The sequence below is a fragment of the Cydia pomonella genome, chromosome 2 (assembly GCF_033807575.1).
Source record: "Cydia pomonella isolate Wapato2018A chromosome 2, ilCydPomo1, whole genome shotgun sequence".
Classification (NCBI taxonomy): Eukaryota; Metazoa; Arthropoda; class Insecta; order Lepidoptera; family Tortricidae; genus Cydia; species Cydia pomonella.
Window position 1 is genome coordinate 12826512 of NC_084704.1, and position 13458 is coordinate 12839969.

Here is a 13458-nt window from a genome sequence, read left to right on the forward strand (position 1 = left end):
CGTATGGTACTTAAATACCCTCTCGCATCGAATCTAATGATACTCGTACCTATTCCTTATGAAGTTTCTTCAAGTCTGTTTTGATTAGGCTTACCTAATAAAAGTAATAATTGAATTAACATATCTTTGCCGTATTTTTATTCATTACTTGTTACACTTCTAAATAAATTAGTATGCTAAACTTTCAAAAAAATGTCTACAAACATTTTACGTTACAGCTGCTTCAGGATATGAAAGTGAACTGTCATAGGGAGTGTCATACGACGCGAGAGGTATAATATGTAAACCATATAAATGTTGTTCAGTCCTTGAAACTGCATACAATGCGTCAAGTATTCGAATTCAATTCAATTTACCAAAAATGTAGGGCAGGTCAAAATATGTCTGGACGAAGAATACCAACCAATTTTTAAAACGCTTCACGCTCAAGTCCATCACTGTGGCACCAAGTGTTCTATCGATGAGCTATCCTTTCCTTTTGAAAGCACAAAGTTCCTTACATAATGATGTCGTAAAAAAGAGATGTACGGTTACAATATCCGATCGATCTTGTGCGTGATAGTATTTTTCTCAATTATGAGATTTCTTCCGATAGATATCGAAGATAAAATTTGCAGAATTGATACAACTTGATTGCCGATTGAATTTACTGACTTGCTTGTTGATAGGTATGATTTAGATATAATGAGATGACGTAATTTTTATGAAAGTCATTTTTGATTCCGGAACAAAAATATCGTCATTTTAGTATTGCAAATTTATTTGTGACATTAGATGATTTTGATGCATTACTAGACTCTGTCCGACACAACAGAATTACGTACAACGTGTTGAACTTTTATTTTAAAATCGTATTCAAAACGTTTCATCATTTATTTACAAAGTTGTTAAACAAGCCAAAGATGAACGGATACCAGTTGATTGGTCATCGTGAGTGTCCCGCGGCTAACGGTCGGGTGCGTACGCGCACCGCGCATGACACTTTGGCGCCATCCTTGACACCGGCACGCACGAACATGGCATTTACTCTTTTGTCTCGTTAGCGATTAGGAGATGAGACTTTTGTTTTAGGGCCTTTGACGTAAAGTTCATGCGACCTTAGAACGTGTTAAGCGCCTATGAATAGTACTTAGTTGTAATTAATCTAGACGAGCTTAGTACGAAGTCACTGCCATAATATGTAGAATGCTAATCATTAACCCGTGCTGCAAGTTTGACAATGAGCGATAAACCATATGATAGAAGTTGTACAGTCGGTTCCCTAACATAAGTATCCACTTTTCCATACAACTTGTATGGCTACTTGGTTACTTAAGTTGGGGCACCGACCGTACACATAAATTTAAGAGCACCACAAATTGGTACATAAGCAAAGATTGGTAGTCACGTAATCAACATCAAGCAAATTACTGTTGTATTTACGTACCTAGCGTAAAATGGGGGTTAATCTTCACTGCCATAGTAATAGTAGTAATAGGTTTTTATATCGTTTAAATAATTTTGGCATCTAAACACTTCAGATATGTAGACTCACAGCATTTCGTTCTCGAAATTCAATAATAGGTATTTTCTAGTATCAAAACTAATTTCTAACGCACAAAGTGTGAGTTTTTTGAATTTTCCGCCAAAAATTTGTGTAATATTTCAGTAGTCAGACTTTACTTAGTTTAAATGCTCTATATTCGAGTACCTATATGTCATGGCCAGATCTTAAGATCTTATTATAGGAAAACACTGGTCTCAAATAGATCCACGTTACGGTAGCTATTTTCATTTTCACTTATGTGCTTATTAGAATATAAATAATGTATCTAAGAATACTTATAGGGATAGGAGTTGATAGGAACTACCATAATAAGTTCCATAAAACTTAGGTCTTCTAGCATCGACAAAAAGTTATCTCTGTTCCGAGTTTATTTCAGTACCTAACTTGTCTTATCCTAGAATCATGTTTACGAAATGATACCAAATACTCACATCCGATATTCCGCAACCATTATGTTACATATCGACATTTGAATATCTTAGATATTATCGAAATCAAATAGTGTCTGCTCAGTGTTCATTATCTCCTCACAACCGATGAATTATAGTGACATTTCTTACGAGATACATTACATTCGTAATTGACCAGGATTAGAGCAAATATCACGTAACGTTTGTAACGATTTGGCATTTCCAGAGTAAAGAATCCGACTCTATTTATGGAATAGGTAATGAATATCGGATCAGATCTGATAGAACGCTGTTTATAACGTAATTGCCTATGCACTTTGCCATTTCTATAAAAAAGGCCCACATTTGTTTGTTGTAGACTGCCCTTATTAATACGTGCCTACAACTACATCTGTTTTATATCTGAATGTTTCAGATACCTACTTGTAATACTTTTCCAAAAGGCTATTGTGTTATTTAGAAGTTACCTATAATATAACTGGGTTATAGATTTTTTTCTTTTTCTGAAGGGATTTCAGCTTAACTAAACTTTGAGAATAGCATTCCCATTACAACATTAAATCAGAAGTAAAATACCACATTGTTCTAAATAAATTTAAACAACTACTAATAAATAAAGCCTATACTACCTACTCAATAGCTGAATTTTTAGAAGAAAAAAAATCTTAGTTCCAAATGCATCCTGTGTGTATCCATCCCCTACTTTCATAATCTGTATATTATTTTAGGAGTAGATTATAGGTATAATTAGAGTTGCCTTTGTGTTATGTTCATTTGATTCCATTTTTTGTTATTGTTATTTTGAAATATTTGAAACTTTAGTACTTTATATTAAGATATTATATAAATAACTAATTTGCTACACCCGTTCAGGGTTCATTACCTACTTTGTATGTTGTACATGAATGCAATAAATGATATGATTATGATTAAAACTGCCTCTAGTTGCATAGTTATAGGAATAATAAGTAAAAAATGTAATGAAAGCTCTGTTTTTCCTTGAAGTATTGTACATATGCATCCGGATGCATAGGAAATATCGTGAGAAAAATGTCGTTTGACATTTGGCGAGACCTGTAAAAACCACAAGACTTGTTCACATTATATTAGTCATGACTATGGCATTGGACATAAGTGCAGGCCTCATCCATTTAGGAGTAAGTACCTATTTGTTTTATCAGCTTATAATGTAGTCACGATTGAATAGAGTAATTAATGGGTATGGGGTGGGTTGCATTGAGGAATTATTGTTGATTTAGATCTAAACACACATTTTAACATTTCGTACCTTAAGCATGTAATCTGAACTTGTTAAATCTTATACCTTTAAACGAGCAATTCTTGTATATATATATATATATATATATATATATATATTTTTTTCTGTGATCTTGGAAACGGCTCTAACGATTTCGTTGAAATTTGGTATAAGAGGGTTTTTGGGGGTATAAAATCTATCTAGATTAGTCTTATGTTTGGGAAAACGCGTGTTTTCGAGTTTTCATGCGTTTTTCTTTCGACGCAGAATATGGTCCGTCTGGTCCAGCGGGTTAAGACGCGGACTGCTAAACGAGTGTTACGGGTTCGAATCTCGCCCGGTGACTAACTTTTTTTTTTCTATTTGTTCAAGTTTATATATAATTTTTTAATTTTTATTGTTTTAGACAAGTTTAATTTAGTAAAAAAATGACCTATGTAATAAGAGAAATTGACAATAGATGGCGTTACTCTGTGACAAGTGCTGTAAGGTTAAAATCGATTGTAAATAATAATAATTGTCAGTTCAAATGTGAACTTACTTTACGTACGTACTTTTTAAGTTTATGTAGATTATCACCTATACACCACCATATTACAATAAATAGTTATAACCGAGCAAAGCTCGGTCGCCCAGGTACTGTACCATTTATCCCAACATCGCACTGTGTGAATTCCAAAATAAGTAGCAAATCTAAATAACGACCTTCAGCATTTAAAACAAAAACGCCTTGACATGAGTATTTCATTATCAATGGACATTACGAAAATCGACCTTTGTATTTTTACTCAACTATGTGCTAAAAGTAAGATAATGATTTTCTAATTATTTATGGTAATGATGTGAGTATTCATTATCAGATGTTGTGAACTTGTGATGATACTTTTGCGGTCAAGTATTTTAAATGTTGTTTTTTACATTTAAAATACTTGTTCAAAGACACATACTAAGCTCAAAAACATATTTTTATTGCATTTATATTATAAATAACGACTATGACAATCCTTGTATTAAAAAAAACTCTACAGTTGTGAACTACAGTAGTGAGTGGGCTATACTAAGCCAACATTTTTACTTAAGTACCAACTTTTTAATTAAATAATATTGCAAAGCAGATCAGTAAAGTATAAGTACTTAAAATGTAACATAATAGAGAACTAATCTCATTTAAAGGTTTAGATGTACCTAAATTGCACCATAATATATCCAATAAGAGTACAGTTACAAATATTGTTCATTAACTTGCCCTTCTTATTGCTGCTTAACTATTATTGTCCACATTTGGGGTGAAAGCAATACTGTTGTGATAGTTTTTCAATTTAAATCATTGGGGTCACGTAAACAATATAAATTGTATTAGGTACAATCCAAATATTTAACAACATAATCAGATTTGGACACATCGAGCAAGTAGATTTAGATAATAGTCATCTACTTCCATTTGTACAAAAATAGTGAATGCAACTTACATAACAGTCTTACATTTATGGAATAATTATTATCTTTGGAGAAAGATTTATCTCATAATTTTCACACATTATTTATTTAAGACGTCACAGAGATGATGTGTCGAGTAAAATAATTATACCTACTCACTAATAGTTAAGACCACCACCATACATTTAAAAATAATTAGAAAATGAAATACAATTAAACCCTAAGTAACAACAGCGCTAAAAAGCGATCTCTTCCAGACAACTTTACACATGTAAAGTACGAGTGCAACATTGCCAGACATAGTGATGGCAGGTGGACCAAATCTCCGGTCCGAGCGAATTAAGTATAAAAACATAATAATATTTAGATACCTACTATATTTTTAGCTTTTTAGGGCAAGTTCATAGTACTTCTTCAAAAAAAGAACTGTTAAACTGTAAGTAGAAAGCAGTGTGCGATTTTGATCAAGAGTTCGAAATATAGGTTGTTTTGGGAAGTATGTCAGAATACAGAATAGAACAACATATCCAAGTGAGAATACTGGCTGGTTATATAAGGCGTTATGTTATGGCGTGCGACCGCCTTTGTTGCTGCATTTGGGACGCTTCTGATTAAGTCAGATTAAGAGTTACGCGATCATCCAATAATCATGTGATTTGCTATTGTTTTACCAATTCGTGATTGATGAGAAGTGTCTAATCGGTAAAAAGTAGCTAATGTTGACAGCCTTGTAAGGCACTAAATTTGAAATCAGATTTACGTAAGTATTTCCGATTAAGTACTCTGCGAATTAATCTGTATTAGTTACCTTAGAATGATTGAGTACCTATTACCAAAGAGAATTTGAAATAGATTTAGAACGCCATTAGAATTTGATCCTTATTCTTTCACTGATATGTGTTAAATTTGTTAAATATCAAAAAGTGGCGCCATCTTACCGGGCACAGCCTAAATATTATGGCGCCATCGCTCAAAACTATGCTGCATACCTTTGGCCTTTGATCTATTAGATGGCGCCACTTTTAGATATTTAATAAATTTAACACATATCAGTAAAATAATAAGGATCAAAGTCATATGGCGTTCTAAAAGTTTTAATCATGTATCGAAAGATGGCAGTAAATTTATGTGGCTACAAAGTTTTCTGTGACAATATACCTCTTTTTCAAATTATCTTTGCTATTACATACATCCAACCATCTACAGTACAGTAAAGTTAACACTGTAGTCTTATTTTTGGGCCTAAGAAACCTTTTAAATGAATACTTCTAACATTATTTATAAAGGAAAGAGCAGAAACAAAAGGATTGTGACTTCAGCTGCGTTACTGAGTGCAGCGTTACTAGTGCAGCCTTACAACGGAGCGATGAGCGATCAAAACAATTGACAGTGACTCAATTTTCTTTATAAATTAAATTGCTGACGCTGTCGCATAGCTGTAGCGATTGAAACGTTTGAACCCGTCAATCTAAACTCAAAGGTTATTTTTACAACTTGGTTGCGAACGGTTACCAGAAGAAATTCGTGGCCATATACCAAACGAAATATACCAAGTATTTAACAGTTAGTTTCCGTTAGAGGAAAACTTCTTAAGGAATAGTGCGTGTTCAAAATGATGCGAACATTTGTATTTAGGTGACTGCGTGCGTGCAAATCAATTCCCGAATAAGGCGCGGAAGTGCAATCTTGTTATTGTCAACATACCACACGTATTACCAAGTATCACCAATAATGTCAACGTTATTACCATGACGTAAAGTAACAGTAAGTGCAACAACCGCCAGCCAGTTTCGGCCGAATGTCAGGGTCGCCGTAAATGTCAGTATTGACGAGTGACGTGGGAACGGGATGGTCACTTGTTACACATTTGATTCATTTGTAATGTTCCGTGAATTGATGATGAAAAGGTTTGAGGTCAACAGTTAGTGGAAAACACTTGCTTGTTAGTTTTGCTTCAATTTACTTCGCTGTTCATTTCGATCAAGAAATAATTTACAAAAGTGACATGCCGTAAATAAATATTGTATTTTAGTTAGTGACAATAAATTATGAACACGACACAGCATATAATAAGTATTAATTGCCGATGTTATGCATTGCAAATTTTGTGACGCTATGTCGATGCAGGCAGATTCAAGAGATTTGATAAGGGATTAGTACATTACGATACAAGTACAAAAAGTAGGAAATTCGCCTATATAATACCTAGTCGCACGTGTATCATACAACGTTTTACAGTACAGTGGTCGTTTGGCCTTTTAAATGTTCGACATAGGCACGTAAAGTCCTAATGCCGTGTTATTGCGGTAAAGTAGCACTATATGTATGTATTATAATAACATTTTCAACACGTAGCTAGGACCTACCCTTCAGATATTTATTATTTGTTTTATTAGCTTATGTTTTTCTAATTTTAATACTTACGAGTCCGCAGCAAGCTTGGTTCTCCGTACAAACGTAGTTACGCTTTCATTTTAAAACGCCTAGCTAGATTGCTCTGAAACTTTGTACTTACAATAGGATAAGGTATATTTATGCCGGTAACTAGTTTATGTAGCTTCAGACACCACAGTTAAAAAAATACAGCGAATTTATCTATAAGTCTTTGCAATAACCCAGTCTCATTGTCCTCTCAAACTTCAATCCATAGACCGTTATACTGTTCACTTTTACTACAATAGTCCCAATGCCTGCTGCGACCGGTTCATGGGTGTCTATTGTTGCGCCTGTGAACGGGTTCCAGCAGGCGTTCTACATGACATTAAAGCTCTCCAAGGGGCCTCTACGTGTTGGATCTATATCCCCACGCAAGCCTATCAAAAGACCGGGATTTATAGGCCCGTGAAATCCAAGGAGATATAATAATAAATTGTAAATATGAAAGATGCGAGTAATTTGCTTTGGAGAAATTTAATCCATATGGATTTAAAAAGATCTGCCCTGTAAGAGGTCCAACTGGCCTAGGCAAGGTGACAATCGCTAAAGCTACGACAACGAAATGCTTTATGTCTCTCCATCACTAGTGCTACATTAGTGCGACAGTGACAGTTGCGTTTCGATCGCTACAGAGCGTAAGCGATTTGCATGTCGGCCGCCCGCGTAGCCAACGTGCATATCGTTCACGCTCCGTGGCGTAGCGTAGTCATCTCTCTCTATCACTCTTCCACAGTAGTATGACTATGACAGTTGCATAAACGTTCGCCACGGAGCGTGAACGATATGCACGTTGGCTATGCGGGGTCTATTTGCGAAGAGACACGAGACCGAGGCGTGAATCCCTTACCTACGTACAGTAGTCAATCTTCATTTCATACCTATTAGATTAGGGGATGAAAACGCGAATACGAAACCTGCATTGACTGCGTTGTCTACGTACCATCAGACCTGCTAGCATGAGTTGCGTTTTCGCGCGCGACTCCATACATCGAGCGCGACTTAAAGCCAAGTATGGCGCGGTCAAGTATGGACTCGCGAGCGAGAACGCAACTCATGGTAGCCGGTCTGGTTAACCGTATGCATGTGTGCCACTATAATGATGTAAAAAAATCTTACTTAGTAACTTTTATTTAGAAAATAGGTAAGTGCAAATAAAAATACTAAATATTATGTTCATGCATCACTGAGCATGCTTGTAAGAAAAAGATTCACGAACATTTTATAAAAAAAGGTACATATATGAAAAATAACATTTAACTTATAAAAATATTAACTACCATCGCGTTGCCATTTATGTGCTGTCCGTACACGACTCAATAGTAACCATTACGTCCTTGAACTTTTTCTTCGGCAACAGTTTAGCGGCAAGAGTACGTACGCACCGACATACATACGGACACGCCATTGTCTCATACGATGGTATCGCTTAATGGAGGGTTTGGAGAGATTTACTATCGTATATGAGAATGGTTTCGTTTACTGCGGGTATAAAACAGATCTTTTGAGAAACAAGTCGATTGCGTGAATTTTATGTAGTCAATATAATTTTTGCACGTACCTACCTGTAGTTGGTTTCATTGCTTCCATATTTTATAGAGATACTAGAAATAGTACCTGCAATCATACTTTAAAAAATGACAAATGATTAGGTAATTCCGATAATTATAAACCTACTATATCTTTATATGTACTTTATTAAAACTTAAGTATCAAAGCTTAGCTTTACCTACGTGTTATGTGATTAACTGGCCTTAATTAAAGACAGTCTGCCTAAAAAAATTTGATCTACCTATATCATTATTTTTTCGAAAACTTATACAACTAAGGAGCAGTTAATTATTTTTTATTAAATATTACTACTTCGCTGCCAAATCTCTGCTGAAATGAATGCCATAGAATCAGGCGTTATTTTGCGGAAATCCATGCTAATTAAAGCAAGAAATATTACTTTGCTAATCCATTAATTGCATGTAAAAATACGCAAGTAAGTATAACGGGCTAGCACTGATTGACTAACACGTTATTTTCTCGCGGATTAGCAAAGTAATATTTCTTGCTTTAATTAGCATGGATTTCCGATTTAATCAAAAGAAAAGTGACTAAGACCTTCAGCATCTTCAATGGTATAAATCCAGCATTGAGCACTGAAGGCCTGAAGGTCACTTTTTAGGGGTCCGTAGCCAAAATGGCAAAAACAGAAACCTTATAGTTATAGTCATGTCCCTTCGTCCGAATGACGCGCACTTGGCTAGTTATTCTGACGTATCTTAAATTGAAAGTTTCATTGTTTGGATTAAGTAATACCTTAACTATATAAACTTGAAAAGCGTCATAGTACCTATTTATATACCTATTGAAAAGTATTCATACAACCCATCGAGCGCAAGGCGTCCGTCAGCATACTTTAGGCGAAACTGATTAACTAAAGAGGTATTTAGCATAATCTAATATAATGTATATCAAGGTGACTCTACCCTTGATCTTAGCACATATATTGATTTAGCGTAATATGTGCAGTTACTAGACCGCGTTATATTAGGATTGTTCTAGAGAATGTTTTTATTTTTACTCCCGGCAAAATTTTGCTATGTGAATATATACCTAAGAACTAAGCAACTTTCACTAAGGGAACAAAAAATGGCTATTTCATACATTTTAGCTAGTCAAATGTTGATGTTTTCTATGTTATTAAAGGAATAAATGTCTGCGGTATTTCTGGATCGATATGACCTTCAAACCTTCAAGAAAAGAGCGTACTCCCATCTTAAATGCCGGGAACGCACTTACAACCCCTCTGTTGTTGCAGGTGCCCATTGGTGGCGGTAATCGCTTACCATCAGGCGATCCATCTGCTCGTTTGCCTCCTCAATCATAAAAAAATCTAGATGACGTGATATTGTGTCACATCTCATTTCGAGTTGTGGACCTAAAATAAGAGTACATCTACACAAAATTACCACAGGTAGTCGTCTCAGGGTATTCTACTCAATAAAGTACTGACAATGTCGCAATTGCTCCAATTTCAAAGGTTCATTCGGTATTTAAGTCTAGTTCTGAGTTAGGTTGGCCAAATGCACTAGTTGATATTTGATGACCGTTTGAGTGATTGTTGATCCATTCATTACAATTCATTGCCATTGTAGATTTAGGTAGGTAACACTTGAAGTTAGTACGAAAGTGAAAATGTTCTAGGGAGGTAGGATGTGAAGAAGGGTTCGCAGGGAGACCTATTTAAATATACTTTTGTATTCAAATTTCCCCAAATTAATTAACAAATACTAGCGATTTCATTTCAGTCGTATATATGTATTAGGGAACTCTTGATTAACGAAAATTACCAACTTTTTAAATATTTTTGAAGTTACATATATAATTCCAGCTGTTATGAATCATGGCCAACGTGACGATTTGCAGGCGTATAACGGATGATGTTATCCATGTGATCAAATAAACGTCACTTGTAGACACAACGCAATCAAAATAACACTAATACTATCATATTGTTGCACAAATAAGTACATTGGACTGGTGGCAATTAATTACTGGCTTAATAGGAACATGTATTTATAAAATAGATTATCGCAAAATCTAGCCACTAAAGTAAATAAATATAACACAGTAACACGAAATCCACATGGCATTCGCAACACTAAAAACGCCCAGAACCGTTCCCATGATCCTATTGTTGCATGCTTATGTAAATAACTACCTATTAATGATGCTGTATTAGTTGTGTAAGGTGCTCATAACCGATCATTCTGCACGAGATGAAGTTGATAAGGGCTTAATTACAATTTTGTTTCGATGGTTCCGGGGCATAGGTTTCGAGATTTATCGATGAACTTTGTCATACCACTATCTGTGTTAGTCGTATGCCTGATCGGGTACTTATTTAATCTCATTACGTTATTTCTTTATCACTTGATGAGGTAGAGTGGGTTTTAAAGGGATTTATATTTAAAATCATGTAAGGAAAGCATTAAATAAATAACAGATAGTTTTGTCATTTTGCTCATTCTATTAATTATGTCGCGTCGTCTGCTGTATCGCTGTTCTCCACATCAAACAACATCGGTTGCTTAGAAACCCCATACTTTGATTCAGCGACCGCATTAGGTGATTGTTTAATAGTGTAGTGGCACTGTAACACAGTTTAATCTTTCTACGAATGTTGGGTATTTATAACCTGTTATCAAAGTTAAGAAAACAATGAACCTACAAAAAGAAATTAAAATAGCTTAATTTCTATCCATCTCATTTAGAAAGATGTGGAGCAATAAGGATGGGAACAATTGTTCACCCTGTTACGCATTCCTATCTAAGCCATTATAATATAGTTACAGAGCCACTTCCATTGCAAGTCACATTAAGTCATTATTGCATAATTAAATAAATTAGTTAATACAAGCAATTATATATTACGTTCTGAACTTTTGACTTACCCAAGAATTTGTTTGAAACCGCTTTACCGGCACCAAGATCACAACTGAAATCAAAAGAAAATGTGAGTGAGATTAGTATTAGACCACTTTGCAAAAACAATTAGGTAAACATGCAATAATATGTTAAATTTTACCGCAATCTCTAGCCTAAGTGGATCTGGAAGAAACAAAAACCCGTGATTTTACCTATTTTCTGACCTAACTGTCAATACTGTATAAAACCGACCCTAAAGATAGACAGCGTAATCGGCGTGAATGTCATAATAAATATTGAAACGTATCCCTATAGTTCGTTCCAAGCATAAATTTACAAGTATTTACTTGTTCCCAGCTGGATGGTAACAAGCTCTAAGAATGTGTTACTTATTACCATCTAGAATGCACTTTGACACCGGGCAAATAAATTTGGCCAACAATAGCATCTTCACGACCTTTGCCGCTTCCTCTTACCCAACCCGACATTTCTCTCGGGACTCTAACAAGATAATCTGAAAGGTCTAGTGTCGACACACGACATTAGTTTCGACACTACGCATTGTCTGGAGAAATGTGTCGTCGAGATACCGTGATGAGATACTGCTTGATCGTTGCATTGGTATCTTTAGTTCTACTTATTTAGAAAGGTTAGTCCTCATGTCTGCCAGGATATAAATCTATTATTATTGATATTTACGAAATGCCTAACCTATACTGTTCAACCATGAGTATAGTATGAGCTAAGAGTAGATAATGTTTTATAGACCTCTCACGTCGAATTATGGTGCCTATGACATTTTATATTTATTTGGAGTAGGTAGGTAGCTGTCACGTGAAATGTTTGTAGACATGTGGAAGTTTAGCACTTTAATTTTTTTTATTTAGAAATGTAACATTTATCTACACTTGGTTTTTCAGTTAAGCTCAACCAAAAGAGACTCGAAGTAACTGTAATAGGAGCTATCATTCGACGCGAGTGAGTACCTAAATCTATGTCATGTCATGACATCTCGAAGACGGAAACCGTCGCTTATTATAATAATCATTAATATAATAATGTAAATCGCCATAAAAATATGTTATAATTATATTTACAGTACATATGGTGCTACTTTATAGCACTAGTGCGAAAATTAGCATATTACGTTACTGTGTCGAACAATTAAAGGGCCATATGTACTGTAAAAACGTTGTACGATACATATGCGAATAGGTAATTCGCAACTCGTACAAAAAACATAACCAGCAATTTATCAAAGTAAAAAAGTATAATATAGATAGGAGCGGTTGGTACACGTCAATATTAAGATCATCTCGTCACTTGGACCGCCTTATAAAAAGCAATCGGGCTTAAATTTAGAGCTCGATTAGGACGACGTCCACAGGGGCCGGGACACTTTCAATTCCTCCGCTTTGCGGAACTATCATCGGAAGTTTACGAATGGAAAGGAATTAAAACCCCTTTGTGACTGACATATACATTGATGTGTTGATTCGGCTTTGTTTTCGTTGGGGAAGTCTATGTACCTAGTCTGTTTTTTTTCTATAAAGTACTACGCCATACATCTATGCAAGGAAAAAAACTATAACTTATTTAGTAACGTTAGTAGGTTTCCAACTAAATAAAACTATTTAAACAGGTTTTATTGCGATATTATCCGTTTAAATAAATTATTTTATTTTATGGATAACTATCGCGGTAAACAAAGACTATATTAGTCCTAAATTTAATTATTTTATGAGTGGGAACCAAGCACATAAGAAACAATAAGTAGGTAATAATAATAATAGTTTAAGATAAGTCTTACTAAACACACAATTTATTTATTAAATCTTACATCCATATCCATATAAGACCTAATCGTATCATGGGACCGTGCGAAGTGCGTGGTGGGGGTAAGTAAAGCGATCCCAGCGCATAAGGTGGTAAAAATTTGAACTAACTGCGGATAG

At 34.9% G+C, this 13458-nt stretch overlaps 1 protein-coding gene across 1 annotated transcript in view; it reads right to left on the minus strand.

Moving 5' to 3' along the window:
• Positions 1–13458, minus strand: part of LOC133534414 (mucin-2) — a 76596-nt gene that overhangs the window by 42950 nt on the left and 20188 nt on the right. The window contains exon 3 of the mRNA XM_061873511.1: positions 11530–11573. Within this exon, the coding sequence (XP_061729495.1) occupies positions 11530–11573 (44 nt within the window). The remainder of the gene's footprint in view (positions 1–11529; positions 11574–13458) is intronic.